At 41.7% G+C, this 16,157-nt stretch overlaps 1 protein-coding gene across 6 annotated transcripts; it reads left to right on the forward strand.

Moving 5' to 3' along the window:
* The first annotated feature begins 1,818 nt into the window (after positions 1–1,818).
* Positions 1,819–15,645, forward strand: ehmt2 (euchromatic histone-lysine N-methyltransferase 2). Of its 6 annotated transcripts, none has more exons than XM_074613222.1 (28): positions 1,819–1,912; positions 3,968–4,037; positions 4,135–4,296; positions 4,571–4,845; positions 5,117–5,171; positions 6,015–6,097; positions 6,196–6,336; positions 6,500–6,571; positions 7,200–7,320; positions 8,156–8,242; positions 8,970–9,106; positions 9,236–9,379; positions 9,551–9,873; positions 9,971–10,201; positions 10,735–10,817; positions 11,017–11,123; positions 11,342–11,464; positions 11,558–11,659; positions 11,754–11,858; positions 12,128–12,300; positions 12,435–12,602; positions 12,728–12,872; positions 12,977–13,054; positions 13,330–13,445; positions 13,635–13,721; positions 13,804–13,882; positions 14,445–14,620; positions 14,907–15,645. In XM_074613222.1, the coding sequence occupies exons 1-28, from the start codon at positions 1,886–1,888 to the stop codon at positions 15,085–15,087; spliced, it is 3,651 nt and encodes a 1,216-aa protein (XP_074469323.1). In that variant the 5' UTR covers positions 1,819–1,885; the 3' UTR covers positions 15,088–15,645. The 6 variants fall into 6 exon arrangements, with proteins under 6 accessions (XP_074469323.1, XP_074469325.1, XP_074469324.1 ...); XM_074613224.1 differs by having other exon boundaries at positions 12,146–12,300; XM_074613223.1 differs by having other exon boundaries at positions 8,159–8,242.
* The last annotated feature ends 512 nt before the right edge of the window (positions 15,646–16,157 follow it).

The following is a 16,157-nucleotide window of genomic DNA, read 5'->3' on the forward strand; positions in this document are numbered from 1 at the left end:
CCCAACTGCCACTAGCTAACGTTACTAACTGTTTACTTTTGGCCCTCTTGTTTTTTAGGAGGAAGTGCATATCTCGTGACAACAAACACAAACCGGCTGGCCCTCTCTCGCCGCTATAAACTGACTTTGAGTCGGTTTTCGTTGGAAGCTTAGCGGTAAAAGAAGAGGACGCGCACTGACTCCTGATCAGTTTGTTGTTAAATCAGTGGACACACGGGGGGCGGGGCTTATGATGGTGACGCGGCACGTTCATATGACGTCGATGCGCATCGTTGTTTTTAAATCGGTGGACACTAGTGATGTGTTGGTCAACAACGAGCCGGTTCAAAGAGCCGGCTCTTTTAAGTGAACATGAGAGCCGTCTCCCGTCCGAAAGCCGTTTTTTTTTTTTTCTACTTAAAGGGACTGTTCGTAACTTTTTACATATATAAATCTACCGGGTCGGTTTCCCATGCGCGCTCGCTCGCATATGCGCGCTCGCGTGTGGCTGGAGTCTCTGCTCCTCTGCCTGCCTGACCGCCTGCCTTCACTCAGCTCGCTCCACCTCACGTGCATGCGCGCTCACACTCCACACTGCAGCAGAGTTAGTTTAGCTCTGAGAATATCTAGTAAATGTACGGGTGACGTTTGTGCAGAAATAACTGCTGCAGCTCCTCCAGACCAACAGAGGTTTCCCGTGTCTTGTTAAGTGACGGGGCTCCGCAGAGAGAAACGTTATCGTCTCCGACCGGGTGCCGGTGTCTCCCCTGTTCCCTCCGGGTGCGCGCGGTCGGGAGGCTGAAGCAGGAAAAGCCAACACTAGGATCAGCATTGATTCATGGAGAGACCTTCATCTGGTCAGCTAACATTACTGCCAAGCAGGTGAAATATGGAGTGATATTGTGGTTTTAGCTGACATGTGTCGCCTCACTGTTTTGAGCGATCCTCGTTCATGTCTATGTAGAGCGAGCAAGCTCGAGCCCGACGCTGACTTTCATTGACTTAACGGCCACAGGTGTCGCTGTTAACAAGCATTTCTGAAAGTTACAAACAGTCCCTTTAATTCAAGGCAGAATGATAGGACGATCTTCTCCGCGCCACGGGCACTCCATGCACTTACTGTGACTGAATGTTGTGTTAATGACATCCGTGCGACCAATCAGGTGATTACGGACAATGATCATACCATCAAGCAGGGAGGGGCGGGGGTGCACGGCGCGCTGCCGGTCTACAGGTACAGAGCAGGAGGGAGAGGAGTGCGGTGCGCGAATAGCAGAAAAGAAAACAAAGTCGGAAACGAAGCAGCATGTAAAATTATGGTATTCTGAAAATTATAAGGTTTAGTATAATTATATTGAATAATTTAAGTGATATATGTGCACACATACTAATCATAGGTCAAAACAGTGCTACATTTGGCTGAATTATAAAAGGCAGAAGTGGTAAGGCAAGGCAACAGGCACATTTCAGCAACAGGGCAATTCAAATTGCTTTACATAAACATTCAGGAATATTGCGACAAAGTGCAAAAGAAAATTAAGACATAATTAAAACAGTTATAAAAACATAAAAAACATTAAAGATTAGAAAATAAAAACAAGCTAAAAATAAAAGCTAGGATAGAAGCTAAAATAGAATAATAGTAAAACAAAGAGCCGTGTGGGAGCCGAAAGAGCCGGCTCTTCTTGGTGAGCTGAGCCAAATGATCTGGCTCACAAAAAGAGCCGGAATTCCCATCACCACAGTGGCCACAGGGGGAGGGGCGGGGCTTGTGGACAGTGACGCGGCACGTTCATATCACGTCGATGCTCATCGTTGTTTTTAAATGAGTGGACACAGGGGGAGGGGCGGGCCTTGTGGACGATGACGCGTTACGTTCATATCACGTCGATGCGCATCTTCAAACATGTCGGCATCTGAGACAACGACGAAGGTAGCAAACCCTCTGCAACACAATACTTGCATGTTAACGACATTTACATTTGTTTAACCACTTGGTAAAGCATTAACCCACATAGTAAAAACACTCTACTAAAGCTGCAGTCTGCTATAAGTCAATAATGTCTTTACTTGTCGGTTGTAGGAGCCCTTTTGTTGTAACCTAGGCTACACTGATGCTAGCTGTGTTAGCCTCTAACGTTAACGGTTCTGTGTTCACTAACAGTCAGTTTCTCTATTGTTCTTCATGTTTTAGTTATCTTCTCGACTTCTTCTTGACCTTTATAGCATATCCTGTCGTCTTGCGTTGCTTTTATCATGTTTGTATTGTATTTTTGTATGTTGTATGCTCAGTTTAGACCAGTTTACAAAGCTAATATTGAGATAACTGTTCATTGTGATGAGGAATGAGGATTATAAGCAGTCAAAAGCAGTGAAATCTAACTACATTCCCTTTTTAGTTCACCCACTATTGTTGCTGTGAATTAGTGTGAAAGGCATGAATGGGTTTGATTGACTGATGGCGGCACTTGACGTAATGACAGCGAAGATCAGCCATTGGTTGAAGGGTTTATTTTGAGAAGGAGAAGGCGGAAATTAGATGCAATAACACTAAATGTTGGCAGTTATTAACAGAAGCTTGCTCGTTTAATTGTCACAAAAGTATTCGGTGTGTGTCTGGTGACCCCACACAGTTATTACATCCTGAGTATCTGCAGGACCGATAATAATGCACACAGTGCACTTTCATAGACTAAGCTACTGGTGTTACCCTGCACTATATTCATTTTTAACAGTCTCTTCTGCAATACATTCACTTTTTTAATAGTCCTGTATCACAGCTGTTACCCTGCACTATATTCAGTTTTAACAGTATTTTTATATCTGGTATATTTTTTTGTAATTTGCACTACTACATTTTTTACTGCCTTTTTACTAACATGTTTTTGCACTATGGAACTGTGATGCTGGAAACTTGAATTTCCCACAAGATCAATAAAGTTACTATCTATCTATCTATCTATCTATCTATCTATCTATTGTCAGTCATGCAGATTTAGACTGGAAAAACAGTGCAAATCAGTAATGACACCCAAAACTAAAACCTGAACCACTAAGTTAGTTTTAACTTTGTTTCCTGGGAAATGTATTTTCACTAGAAGCATGCACAACGTTATTTTACCAGTCTAATAGTGCGCAAAATATGCTCAAAAAGCTACACAGTGCACTTTCATAGACTAAGCTCCTGGAGTTACCCTGCACTATACTCATTTTTAACAGTCTCTTCTGCACTATATTCACTTTTTTAATAGTCCTGTATAACAGCTATTACTCTGCACTATATTCAGTTTTAACAGTTTTCTTCATCTCCTTGTATTTTTATATCTGGTATATTTTTTTGTAATTTGCACTACTAACTTTTTTACTGCCTTTTTACTAACATATTTTGCACTATGGAACTGTGATGCTGGAAACTTGAATTTCCCTCAAGATCAATAAAGTTACTATCTATCTATCTATCTATCTATCTATCTTGCTAATTACTAGTATGTTAGTGTATATACGGCTCCATTGTAGAATCAGTGGACAGTTTTGGATTATCCAGTTATCCATTGTAATCCTGTTAAATTGTATTAAATGTTGAATTACTTATTGACAATCCAGGAACAAATAATACAATTTGTCTCCCTCTTACCTGGCAAAACACAAACACAAGGACACTGCCAAGCCTGGGGTAGCACATGTTTAGGGAATACACATTTTTAGCACAGCATGGTTCACCTCTGAAGTTTGGGCTTTTATAGGTATATATGTTACATAGGATGTAACATTAGATTTTTGGTGTGTGAACGTGTCCAATTGTCTACATCATTACATCACTCCAGTTATAGCTACATTTCTTTTTACATTTGTGTGGCTGTTTGAACTGCAATGGTGTGTACTGCAGTGAATAAAAATAACCAGTAATCCCTAATATCAATTGCTTTTTACAAGGACTAATGTTAATATTTTCTGTTATATTTCCTGCTATTTGTTGTTTCTTTGCCAGGAGCCTCCTGAAGGAAACAACTCAGAAACACTAGCAGAGTCACTAGATGGACCAAGTCAAGTAAAGGAAGGTATGTCAACGGGGAGATATACTAATGTGTGAAATCTGTGCCTTTTTTGGTACACAAATACACAGAAATAATGTTTTTTTTATTACTACTTTTCCAGATAATGCAGCTTCAACCACAGCTGCTGTTGCCAAGAAGACAGAGCCCATGGGTGGTATGGCATCAATGTTGTCATCGCTGCAGCCTGGGAAGGACGCTTCCAGAGCTGGAGAGGAGGGAGAGAAATGGTCACCTGCCTCCTCGCCGAGCAAACCAGCTGCAGGTAAGACTCTGGATCCAGTCAGCTTTCATCAATGTTATTGAAGTGGTGACTCTCAGTTGACATTAAGGTGATTTGTTCCTGAACCATAAATCAACAGTAAATAATTTCCCCTGCAGTTTGCTTTGCTGAGGAAGATAAACATGTTTATGCTCCTTGATCCTTCCCAGATTAAAGGCTTTGTTTCTGTATGATTGAATGTGATACTAATTATTGATAAGTATTAAAATTATTTTTCAAGAAACTCACAGTAATTGCTTTTACCTCCCTCTCACAGGACACGCAGCAAAGTCCCTTGCGCCAGTGTCCTCCTCTTTGTTGTCCTCCTCTCCTTCTACGTCTTCATCGTTGTCCCCTGGCCGAGCAAAGATGAGTGTTTCTGGACCCGGCAGTAGTAAATCCATCCTGGCACCTGCTCCTTCCCCCTCCTCCTCCTCGTCCTCTTCGTCCTCTTCGTCCTCTGCCACAGCCTCCTCATCTCCTTCTGTCTCCCCCGCCCCACCCAAGATCCACCGGGCCCGCAAGACCATGAACAGGCCTCCACCAGGGCAGGTGAGCCTATAGAGCAAGTGGTTAGCATTTCCATTTGGCACGAGTAAAATGAGATGTGTACCTCCTGTCTTGATTTTGTACCAGCATTAAGGTGTCTGGCGTTGCATTGGCCCTTTTTATTCTTGACTAACACTCTTGAAATGCTGTGAAATGTTACAGTGTGACGAAATCATCCAGCCACTGACAAAATGCCTACTGTATAGCAGTGGCTCAGTTCTTTGTTACAACCTTTTCATGACCGTTTGAGTCACTGACTATTTTCGTTTCACAGATGAGCCACATTGAAGCACCTATGACACCTTCAGGATCCTCTGAGTCAGAAACAGGTTAGTGGCTGTAGTGTACTCACACTAACTAACGCCTGGGCCACACTGGATGCGTGAGGCGCACACATGCATCGCGGAACCTTTTGCTTTTTATTTCAGCGCCCATGTTAACAGGTTAGCTGCGTGAGCAGCACGGCTCAGGCTCGGCTGCATGTCAGCTGCGTCTCTTCTAGAGATTTGAGGTCTCGCCTGTTTATTTCCGTGTGCGATTCACGGCAAAGATAGACAGTGTAAATGATCTTTTGACCGTATATTGACATCATACCAGCAACATTACTTCAATGTATATATCTGTAGAATATGTCACAGACATGAAAAAAGTAAATATTTATTTTTAACTCAACACTTCCTGTTTATGTTTTTTGTTTTTTTTCTGTTGACAGAATTCCTTCATTTGTTAACACAAGGCTTTTATTCTGAAATATTTGCAGAATAGTGTTGTGGAAAATGCAGTGACTTGCACGGCTCCATAAATTAATACCGGCTTTTAATTGTGGATTATTATTATTATTATTTACAAAATCACACACTTCTTAACTTTTTTCTGTCTAAAATAAATATAAATTACATTTATAATAAAATAAAATGGCGTAATGAAAGGTGAACTCTACGTAGAAAGAAAGGGATGGCAGTAGCAGTGCAGCAGCAGGAACGCTGTCTATGTGGACACACCATGTGTGAGAAATGCAGCAGTTCAGCCATCACACGCTGCTCTTGCAGGCAGTGTGGCCGGGGCGTAATGTTTGCCTGTGTAAAATAATCAAATCGCTATGAATAAAAATGAGTTGGAGTGCCTTGTATACGTTAAGACTCACTCTGCCGTGGTTGTCACGTTTCCAACAGTTGCAAAGAGGAGAAAACTGGGTCATTTATCTGATGGCTCACCTGAGAAGTCAGAGAACGTTGCAGAAAATGCTCAAACTGTGGTAAGGTTATGTCTTTGCAGGTACATAATTTACATTCACTAATCTAAATACATGCAATTAGATTGATGTTAATATTCTTATTTCTTTCAAAAAAGCAGGAAGAAAAGTTATTCCATAAGAAGGTGGAGTCTGTTACAAAGACTGCACTAGAGAAGAGCAACAACAGCGTGGGGAAGTTGGAGGAGGAAGTATCTGGGAAAATTCTGATTTCCAGTCCGACCACGCGAGATTCGGAAAAGGTTTGAGGCTTAGATTTACTTATTGTCCACTAAAAGTGATCACTCACTGTCAACAGATGCATATATTATTGAGCATAATGCTATAGCATGTCAATGTGCTGCATGTTTTTTTTTAACAAGCAACACTATTGTCAAACTTGTGTTCATTTTGTTTCTTCTGTAGTTTGAAGATGGTGGGGCAGAAGCAAAGCAGCACACTAAAGACATAGAGGGGTCAGTGAACATGTCAGATCATGTGAGTGATTTTATCTATTTTACTAGCTTGATAATTATTCTCTTATCTAGTTATAGCTACGCTAATCTCTTATTTTGTCCTCTGGACATTTTTAGCTCAAAGCAACAGTCAAAAAGTTGTAGTTGGGTCATATTTACATACTTGGTGGGTGAAGATTGTGCTGATATCCCACTAGATTTATGACTAGAACAACTTGACACACAGTGCTGAGCTGCATCTCAAATTAATCTTCAGGTTCCCAGCTTTCAGATGATGTACACCACTTCTATGTGACATCTACTGTTGACCTGCTATCTCCCCCTAAGACCCCATGCCCCCCCAAAAAAGACAAAAACTGGTCTATTGTGGGTCTCAGAGGGTTAAGGCCTGACAAACAAGTTACATGCATAAAACATTTGCAAAGCCAACTGTAGAATAGCAGGAAAACAGTGTCAGGAATGTGTATCATGTAGTTGTGTGCGCATCCATGTGTTCCCACATTCGTACCCAATCTTAAAAAAAACATTGCGCTGTATTGCTACTAGTGGTCAACAACTCCACATCCCCCTCTTTGATTGGTGTTATAAAATCGTCAGTTACCTTTTTTTTCTACCCTTCACTTTTTATAGACAGAATTTCTCCCTTTCAGAGTTCAGAGTGTGAAACAAAGAGAGCCGTCCAGAGTAGAAACGAGAGTGAGGAGTCCTCGTGGCCGCAGTCAGACCAGGACAAAGAGAGAAACACAGCGGATGTGGTAGAGACATTGGGAGGTGAGTGATGTTACCTAGCGGTCTTTCTAAAAACAACCATAACAATCAACAACATTAGTTAGAATATTATTTTTTTTAAACAGAAAAATCTTTTTAATGTCAAGATGAAAACAGATCTCTACAAATATATCTAAATTAAATACAATGTAAAATACATTGTGCAAGTGTTTACCCCCTTTACAATGAGCTACTTAAATCGGCACTGGTGCAGCCAGTTGAGGTCCCATAACAAGCTGAATGAAGATCACCTGTGTCTAATCAAGGTGTGACCAGTGACTTTTAAGCCTTAAATCCTCCTCTGTCTGGAGGATACCATGAAGCCAAAGAAACACCCCAAACACATTCGTGACAAGATTATTAAAAAGTACCAGTCAGGGGAAGGATACAAGAAAATTTCCAGGGCGCTGAATATCTCTCGGAGTACAGTCAGGTCGATCATCAAAAAATGGAAAGAATATGGTAAATCTGCTAAGAGCAGCCTGTTGTCAAAAACTGGGTGTCTTGTGCAAAAAAAAAAGGCACTCGTGAGGGAAACCACCACGAGAATTTGTGAAAGGATTGTTGAATTTTTGTTCACTCACGGTTTCTGTGCAACCCGACAGAGCTTGAGCAGTTTTGCAAGGAAGAATGTGGACAAAATGTGTCGATGTGCAAAGCTGATACAGACCCGTCCACAAACACTCAAGGCTGTAATTGCTGCTAAAGATACCTCTTGGGGGTATCATGCAAATATTTTTTGGGGTAGAAATTTGTGTACCTCCATTAAACTGCATTGTTTTCTAATTCATATCTCTCATGGCCGGTGCTTATACTTTGTCCTTTGGTTTGTCCTCAGCAGAAAGGCCCACTGAGTACACAGAGGTTCCCTTGGGTGCTCTGGACATCGCTGCTGCCGACAGTCTGACACTTTCTCCTCATCATGGTAGGTTTATGATACATATGTGTCACTTTAATATTAATTTGTTAAAAGCCTGAAGGTTAACTGTCCTTACCTTATCCTTTTCTCCATAATCATGGTAGTATGAAACATGTAACACGTTTTGGGACAATTAAAATATATATTTTTTTTACTTAAAACAGTAATGACTGCTGCCAGGACATTGCTGGACAGTTGACTTAGTGTGATGTACATCTGGAATGATTTGTCGATCGTCAGGAAATTAATCTGCAACTTTTTTGATTAATCGTTAATTGATTTGATTAATTGTTTCAGTCATTTAAAAAAAAAAAAATTCTCTGATTTCAGCCTCTCAGATGCAGATTTTCTTTGATTTATGATAGTAAACTCTATTTGCAGCTCTAGTTTAGTTCATCCAGATCCCTCTACATGTTGATTTATAAGGATCTAGATAATAACAAATTGCACTGTTAATATATTAACTTGTATAACAACATTTTTGGTTTACCATTACTTTCGATATTAATTGCTCTGACAATTTTCTAAATTAATCGATAATTGTTTGGTCTAGAAATTGTCAGAAAAAGGTCACCTTTTTTTGTTTTGTCTGACTAACAGTCCAATATCAAAAGATATTTGATTTTTCAATCATTTTAAACATGCTTTAATGTTGAATGGACAGTTGCAGTAAGACCATAAATGAAAAAATGAAACGAACAATTCTGATCAACTGTTTCTCTCCCCGCTACAGAAGGAAGCGATGCAGGAGACACAGAGCGGCTGGAGGAGCTTCCTCTCTGCAGCTGCAGGATGGAGGCTCCTCGAGTCGACAGCACCAGCCACCGCGTCAGCAGACAGTGTATGGCGACTGAGAGCGTCAACGGAGAGGTTGGTCTCTGTAGATGTTGATAGCAGTACAGTGTCTCTGCTGGTTCTTTGGTAGTTCATAAAGCTCACAAATAACGTTCAGCTACATCTCTAACTGTGTAGTCTTGTCTCTCTTGCTCTGCTCGTCAGCTGAGGGCTTGTACCGATCGGACTATAAAAGGGGAGACCATGCGGCCGTCCAGTCGGGTGTCCCTCATGGTGCTTTGTGACGTCCATCGCTCACACATGGTCAAACACCACTGCTGTCCTGGCTGTGGATACTTCTGCATAGCGGTAAAGGGTTCAAGCCATCTACCTCCTTTTCCTCTTTCTCATCCTTGATATCCTACCTTCGTCTTCTCTTTCTCCTCCTCTATATCCTATTTGCGTCTCCTTTTTCTCCTCCTCTATATCCTACCTTCTTCTCCTTTCTCCTCCTTGATATCCTACTTTCTTCTCTTTCAGGGCACATTTCTTGAGTGCTGCCCAGACCAGCGCATCGCTCACCGTTTCCACCGGGGTTGTGTGACGGTACTGGGCGGCGGGCGCAGCAGAGCAAACGGCGGCGGTATGCTTTTCTGTCCCCACTGCGGCGAAGATGCGTCCGAGGCCCAGGAGGTCACCATCCCCTCCTTCAGCTCGGCCACAGCCTCGGCGACCACAGTCGTCACCATGTCGGCCTCCTCCACCACCACCCCGTCTCTTCCGCCGTCCGCCCCCACGGCACCCTCCCTCACAGCCTCAACAGGAGGGATGAAGGACGGGAAGATGCCTGAGAGACCCGTCAGGTAAGATTGGATGACATATGTGAGAGAAATATTGGCTCCATTAAACTATAGAAAATGTTATGTGCTTACCTGTGCTCTTCGCCACTGCCTCTTCCAGTGCACGTATGCATAGTCATGGCTTGGTGACGCCGGCGGTGGAGCAGCAGCCTCCGCAGCCTGTAGCCTCTGCAGCAACTGCGGCCACCATCCCCCCAGCAGAGGAGGGAGTGGACAGCGTGGGGCCATCTCTCTGTATGCCAAATGGGAAACCCATCAGTCCCAGTGCACTTCCACCTGGGCCCAGCAGGGCGGCGCTGCAGAAGGCCATTCTCACACAGGATACCGAGAGGTTGGTGTTAAGATTTTACTATTTTCAGTCACTGTAGGTTAAGGACTGAACAACGGAATAGATATAGTAATTAAGAGACATAAGAGCATTTTCTAAATCATGTTCTTTTGGGTCTTTTATGTTTCAACACTTAGTTTACAAATGAGCTTTCAATGCAAAGTCTCCTTAAAGTTTCCTTAACGTATATGCAACGTGTTTTTGTGTTGCACTAGAAGCTCAGATGTTTTTGTGCTAGCAGTTCAGAAACTCGCCATATTTGAACACATCTAATCTGCAGCAGCAGACAATTTACTTTAATAAAATCAGTATCTGTTCATAAAATCCCAATTTGAGCTTCTCCACTATCTGCTGTTGGAGCAGTTTGTTGCAAACACACAATTCATACACAGCCACATTAAAATTGCATGTTGCAGTGAAATTATTTCCTGTTTTGTTTGCTTTAGCTCTTTCAAGAGAAATAACATACAGTAGCTTTCAGTGGACAAGAGGACATCAGACTAGTTTAGACCAATTTGATGTTTTTGATTTGCCAGGAGGAAGAAACTGAGGTTCCACCCCCGCCAGCTTTACCCTGCTGCCAAGCAGGGAGAGGTGCAGAGAGTCCTGCTCATGCTGAGTGAGTAGGCTTGCACTTTTCATTGATGACTGAGTGCTATCATTACAAAAAAGCACTTCATGATAGATTTTATTTTACATTTTTTATGAGAAGTATTGACCATTTGTGCATTTCCTTTTGGCTGCAAATCACAAGACGAGATCATGATAAATTTGTGCACTATTTGCGTATTAAAACTGTTTGTGTGCGTGTGTCACAGTGGAGGGCATAGATCCAACATACCAGCCTGAATCTCAGAGCAGGCGCTCTGCTCTACATGCTGCAGCTCAGAGAGGTCTGCTGGAAGTCTGCTACATACTTGTACAGGTGAGAAATTGAGACAATTTTTAGTTTCTGTCTTGATGCCTTCCTTTCTGTGATTAGTTCTCATGCTGTAAAGTGTCTACAATAAAAAAAAAAAGCTGTTATTGTAGGTTAATTTTTCAAAGGTGTAAAAAGTGTGCAGCAAAAGATAAAATGGATCTATAGCACTTATATTTATTATTATTTAACCTTTTCCATTATGTTTGATTGTATACTGACAGGCCGGTGCTAAAGTGGATGCCCAGGACAAGGACATGAGGACCCCTCTGTTGGAAGCGATCATCAATAATCACATTGAGGTGGCTCACTACCTGATCCAGAACGGTGCCTCTGTCTATCATGTTGTAAGTGTCTGTTAGGGCCTAAAATAAAAACCTAAATGTGAAGTTTCAGGGGTTTTGTTGATAATGGATTTCACTCTTTGTTCATGTCTTCAGGAGGAGGATGGATATACTGGGCTCCACCACGCAGCCAAGCTGGGAAACCTGGAAATTGTCAACATGCTCCTGGAAACGGGGCAGGTCGACGTAAATGCACAGGTAAAGAGACGTCTGTCTATAATTAATGTCAGTTTGTGCATCATATCTGTCTTACTGGAGGCTAATTCTGACTCTTGTTGTCGGTTCGTTTCAGGACAGCGGTGGCTGGACGCCGATCATCTGGTCTGCAGAGCACAAACACGTAGAGGTGATAAAAGTGCTGCTGAACAGAGGAGCTGATGTCACCATTAGTGATAAGGTACGTTTCTACTACTGTAGCAAACACTGAGGTTTATAGATTGTGTTACATGAACATGTGTCTTTTTGCAAAATTTGTAGCAGCTCCTCTGAGTATGCTTTTATATTTGCTCACCAAAGCAAACCAGTGTGTTTTTTTTTGCCTGATAATCGGACTGAATTTTTTAACTCTACCTGCCGCCTCTCAGCTCTATTGTCTTGTAACAAGTGGTGTCAAAGACAAAATGGATGTAGTTGCATGAAAATGTTTCAGGTTATTACTTTAAACAGTCCCTCCCCTCCTCTCAGGAGCTGAACGTGTGTCTCCACTGGGCGGCGTATGCAGGGAATGTGGATATAGCAGAGCTGGTGTTGAACTCCGGCTGTTCCCTTGCCTCCGTTAACATGCACGGTGACACGCCGCTCCACATCGCCGCCAGAGAGGGTTTCTTGGGATGTGTCACGTGAGTCAATGTCGATCACAAGCTGTAGCTTTGTTTAATGTACGAATCACATGCATCCTTTTGCTTTAGCCTGAAGCCGTAGCTTATACTCACTACCGTATACTAACAAATACACTTTTCTCTTTCCTCTGCAGATTGTTCCTGTCCAGAGGTGCAGACATTGACATCATAAACAGAGAAGGAGACACGCCTCTCAGCCTCGCACGGCCGGACACACCGGTGTGGGTGGCGCTCCAGATCAACAGGAAGCTGAGAAGGGGAATAACCAATCGCATGCTTCGGACTGAAAGAATCATCTGCAGGTAGTTGTTGTGTTATTTTAATGGAGACTTGTCTTCCAATGATAAACTTGTTCTTCTTAACCAGATATTTGTATTCCTCTTGTTTTTCCCTTTCCTTCCTGATTTAACTCCTTTTGTTCTTCCAGTGACATCGCGCAGGGCTATGAGAACGTACCGATTCCCTGCGTGAACGCAGTGGATGACGAGGGCTGTCCTTCAGACTACAAATATGTTTCAGAAAACTGTGAAACTTCAGCAATGAACATAGACCGCAATATAACACACTTGCAGGTAAAATATTAATCAGGCTCTCGTTTTTACTTCATTATTCTCCTTCTGTTATTTTATCTGCAATGAGAAATGCATCTCATGCCTTTTAATTGTCTGTACTTCAGCACTGTAGCTGCACTGATGACTGCTCATCTAGTAACTGCCTCTGTGGACAGCTCAGTATCCGCTGCTGGTACGACAAGGTAAATAGAAATGCTCATTTACGGCCACACCATCAAAGTAAACTGCTTGGAAAACCTTTACAATTGAATCGAAAGCCTTGACTGACTAGCTAAAAAACTGTTTTTTCCGGTGGATCAATAAAGATCTGAATTATCTGCAATTATTAGCAGAAATTCTAATGAGCTTTGGTTTGAAAGTTAGTGAGATCCATGAGGTCAATGACTAGGATTCTTGAGTTACAGGAGTAACTAAAGGAGTGAAACTAATCTCAACTTGCTGTATAATTTTTTTCTAGGACCAACGGCTGCTCCAGGAATTCAACAAAATTGAACCTCCACTTATATTTGAATGCAACATGGCGTGTTCCTGTTACCGAACATGCAAGAACAGGGTGGTACAGGCAGGCATCAAGTAAGACTTTTAAGTATAACTCATTTAACATTATATATCTCAAACACCTTTTTTAAATAATTATTGTAGCAACAGGTTTCACTTATGTGATAAACTACCTATTAAAGTACCTTGTGAAGTTATTGGCTGGAAGGTAAAAGCTGTATACGTCGGGGTTTTGAACCCTCATAATTTCCTTCTTTCCTTCAGAGTTCGTCTTCAGCTCTACAGGACAGAGAAGATGGGCTGGGGAGTTCGAGCTCTGCAGGATATTCCCCAGGGAAGCTTCATCTGCGAGTAAGAGAGGCACACAACAGGTTGCTTTTATCTATGAAAAGTCAGAGGTTAGACATTAAACTTCTGTCCTCCGTCCACACAGATATGTCGGGGAGCTCATCTCTGACGCAGAAGCAGATGTTAGAGAAGACGACTCCTACCTGTTTGACCTGGACAACAAGGTGAACTTTTTTGTTTTCAGTTTCACGGTTGTAAACATTCCAAATGTGTCCCAGTTTATTTCCTGTTGCAGTGTATGTGAATGACATAAGCTCTCAGGAAGTAAACATGGACCCAAGCTGTTGCCTAGCAATGCAATTCTGTTGAAACGGTCTATACAGAAACAGCAAAAAAGAGATGACAGTGACGGAAAACACGAGAGAGAGCATTTCGCGTATTTCCTGTATAACCAATAATACATAACTATTAAAGTAAATAATTTGCCAGACCTTAACTGATGCAGTCGCTGAGCTAGACAAAAACATCCCAATGTTTTAGCTCACAGCTGACTTTCAGGTAACATTTTCTATTGTTGAAAAAACTCTCTAGCCTTTGTTGCCATTTCTAAATGCACTGCATTAATAATTTTAACATTGATTACAATAAATCTGACAGTATTTGCTACATTTGGTCTTTAACTTAAAACATCAGATATCAGGATCTGTTTATGATGCACAATCTGTCTGAATAGGGAAAGATTTCTAACACAATGCATGTTGTTGTCTTTGTGTGTTTTTTCTAAAGGATGGAGAGGTGTATTGTATCGATGCCCGGTACTATGGCAACATCAGCCGCTTCATCAACCACCTGTGCGACCCAAACCTCATCCCAGTACGTGTGTTCATGCTGCACCAGGACCTGAGATTTCCCCGCATCGCCTTCTTCAGCTCCAGAGACATCCTCAGTGGACAAGAGTTGGGGTGAGACATTGAGGCGTTTATGATGACCGGCTCAGAGCTTTAGTTCCCTCCTTTACTATTCCATATTCACCCTCTTTTCTTTCTATAATGTTTCCGGTCTTTCTTACATTTATATTTCTCGTTCCTCTCATCAATTGTGATCATTTGCATTTGTTTTGCATTCGTCTGGTTTCGGGGAGTGAGTTATTCTTACCGAGCGTGTAAGCTTTTTATTTGTTAACAACATATCCGGTCTTCACTCTGATTAAGAACTTTACAAATAATTTTGACTTGTGTGTTTCATTAGATTCGACTACGGAGACCGCTTTTGGGACATCAAGAGCAAGTATTTCACCTGCCAGTGCGGATCAGAGAAATGCAAGCACTCGGCCGAGGCCATCGCCTTGGAGCAGAGCAGACTGGCTCGACTGGAGTCTTGCCCAGAATCGGGAGCCGACTGTGGGATGTCCATGCTGGGAAACTCTTAAAAACACTCACCCATGGGGCCTTTTAGATTGACCTCATCCGTTTCACATACGCACATTTAGCAAAGGAAATACACCTTGGTGGTTTTTATCATCTTTAAAATTATGTGTTTGATTCATGGTGCTGTTTTTCTACTTGAAATGTACTTTTTTTTTCTCCAAAACTTGCCACCTTAAAGTTGATTATTTTCCCTATGGTAGAGAACATGGGCCTTGACTTTTTTTTTTAACTGTGGGTATAAAACACTTGTGATTCTGTACATACAGTATGTTTACTGTATATCACCGTCTGTTTGCCTTGGCACTTAAATTTGTGCATTAGGAGTCTGCCGTCATGTAACTGTCATACATATGTGTTTTCCGTTGTGCCAACAAACGCAATGCATTTTTGAAACAGTCCAGTTGTGGGTCAACCCTTAGCCCATACTGGACTCAATAAGGACCTGGTTGTTTTTTGGATGATTGTGTTGTCTTAATTTTCTTTATTTTTATACGCATTATTTTCTTTATCACATTTTAGTGTAATAAATTAGCTCATGAGTTGATCTTTGGGCTCTTGTATTAAGTGTGTCATTCTCATTTTAAATCAACATATACAATATTTAGATGTCAAGTTTTCAGAGAGATGTAAGCTCTCATCAAGCATGAGTTTTTGCATGTTGGTATTATTGCATAATCAGCAGGGGGCATTTGCAAGCCACAATGCAAAGCCACAGAGATGGAGAGATGGGAGGGATGCTGCACTGGGCACAGTCAGAGATGTGAAATGGAAGGTGTCCCACTCTGCCAATAATTCCATGGCCACAAGTCTCTTCGATAGACAGGGAAATACAGGTTTACCGGAAGTGGGTCAAAAAAGTGTTCCATGGATTATCCCAACTAAATTTATAGGTCATTAAATAGATTTTAACACTTATCCATATATTAAATCTAAATATCAAAACTGTCTCCTTATAGAGCCACTTATATATAATGTCAAAGGAGGAGCTACTTTCAGGACAGAAGTCTTGAAATCATGAACAAATTTTACCACTCTGTACATTGTGTATGTATTAGTTATTATTTTGTGGTAA

The sequence above is a fragment of the Sebastes fasciatus genome, chromosome 17 (assembly GCF_043250625.1).
Source record: "Sebastes fasciatus isolate fSebFas1 chromosome 17, fSebFas1.pri, whole genome shotgun sequence".
In the NCBI taxonomy this organism is placed as follows: Eukaryota; Metazoa; Chordata; class Actinopteri; order Perciformes; family Sebastidae; genus Sebastes; species Sebastes fasciatus.

What these genes read in the sequence shown, in the direction of transcription:
- ehmt2 (XM_074613222.1), top strand. Translation starts at nt 1,886, where the DNA reads ATGTCGGCATCTGAGACAACGACGAAG. An exon ending in GTGCCTCTGTCTATCATGTT is followed by an intron (nt 11,465 to 11,557) that starts GTAAGTGTCTGT and finishes TCATGTCTTCAG; the next exon opens with GAGGAGGATGGATATACTGG. An exon ending in GCAATATAACACACTTGCAG is followed by an intron (nt 12,873 to 12,976) that starts GTAAAATATTAA and finishes TCTGTACTTCAG; the next exon opens with CACTGTAGCTGCACTGATGA.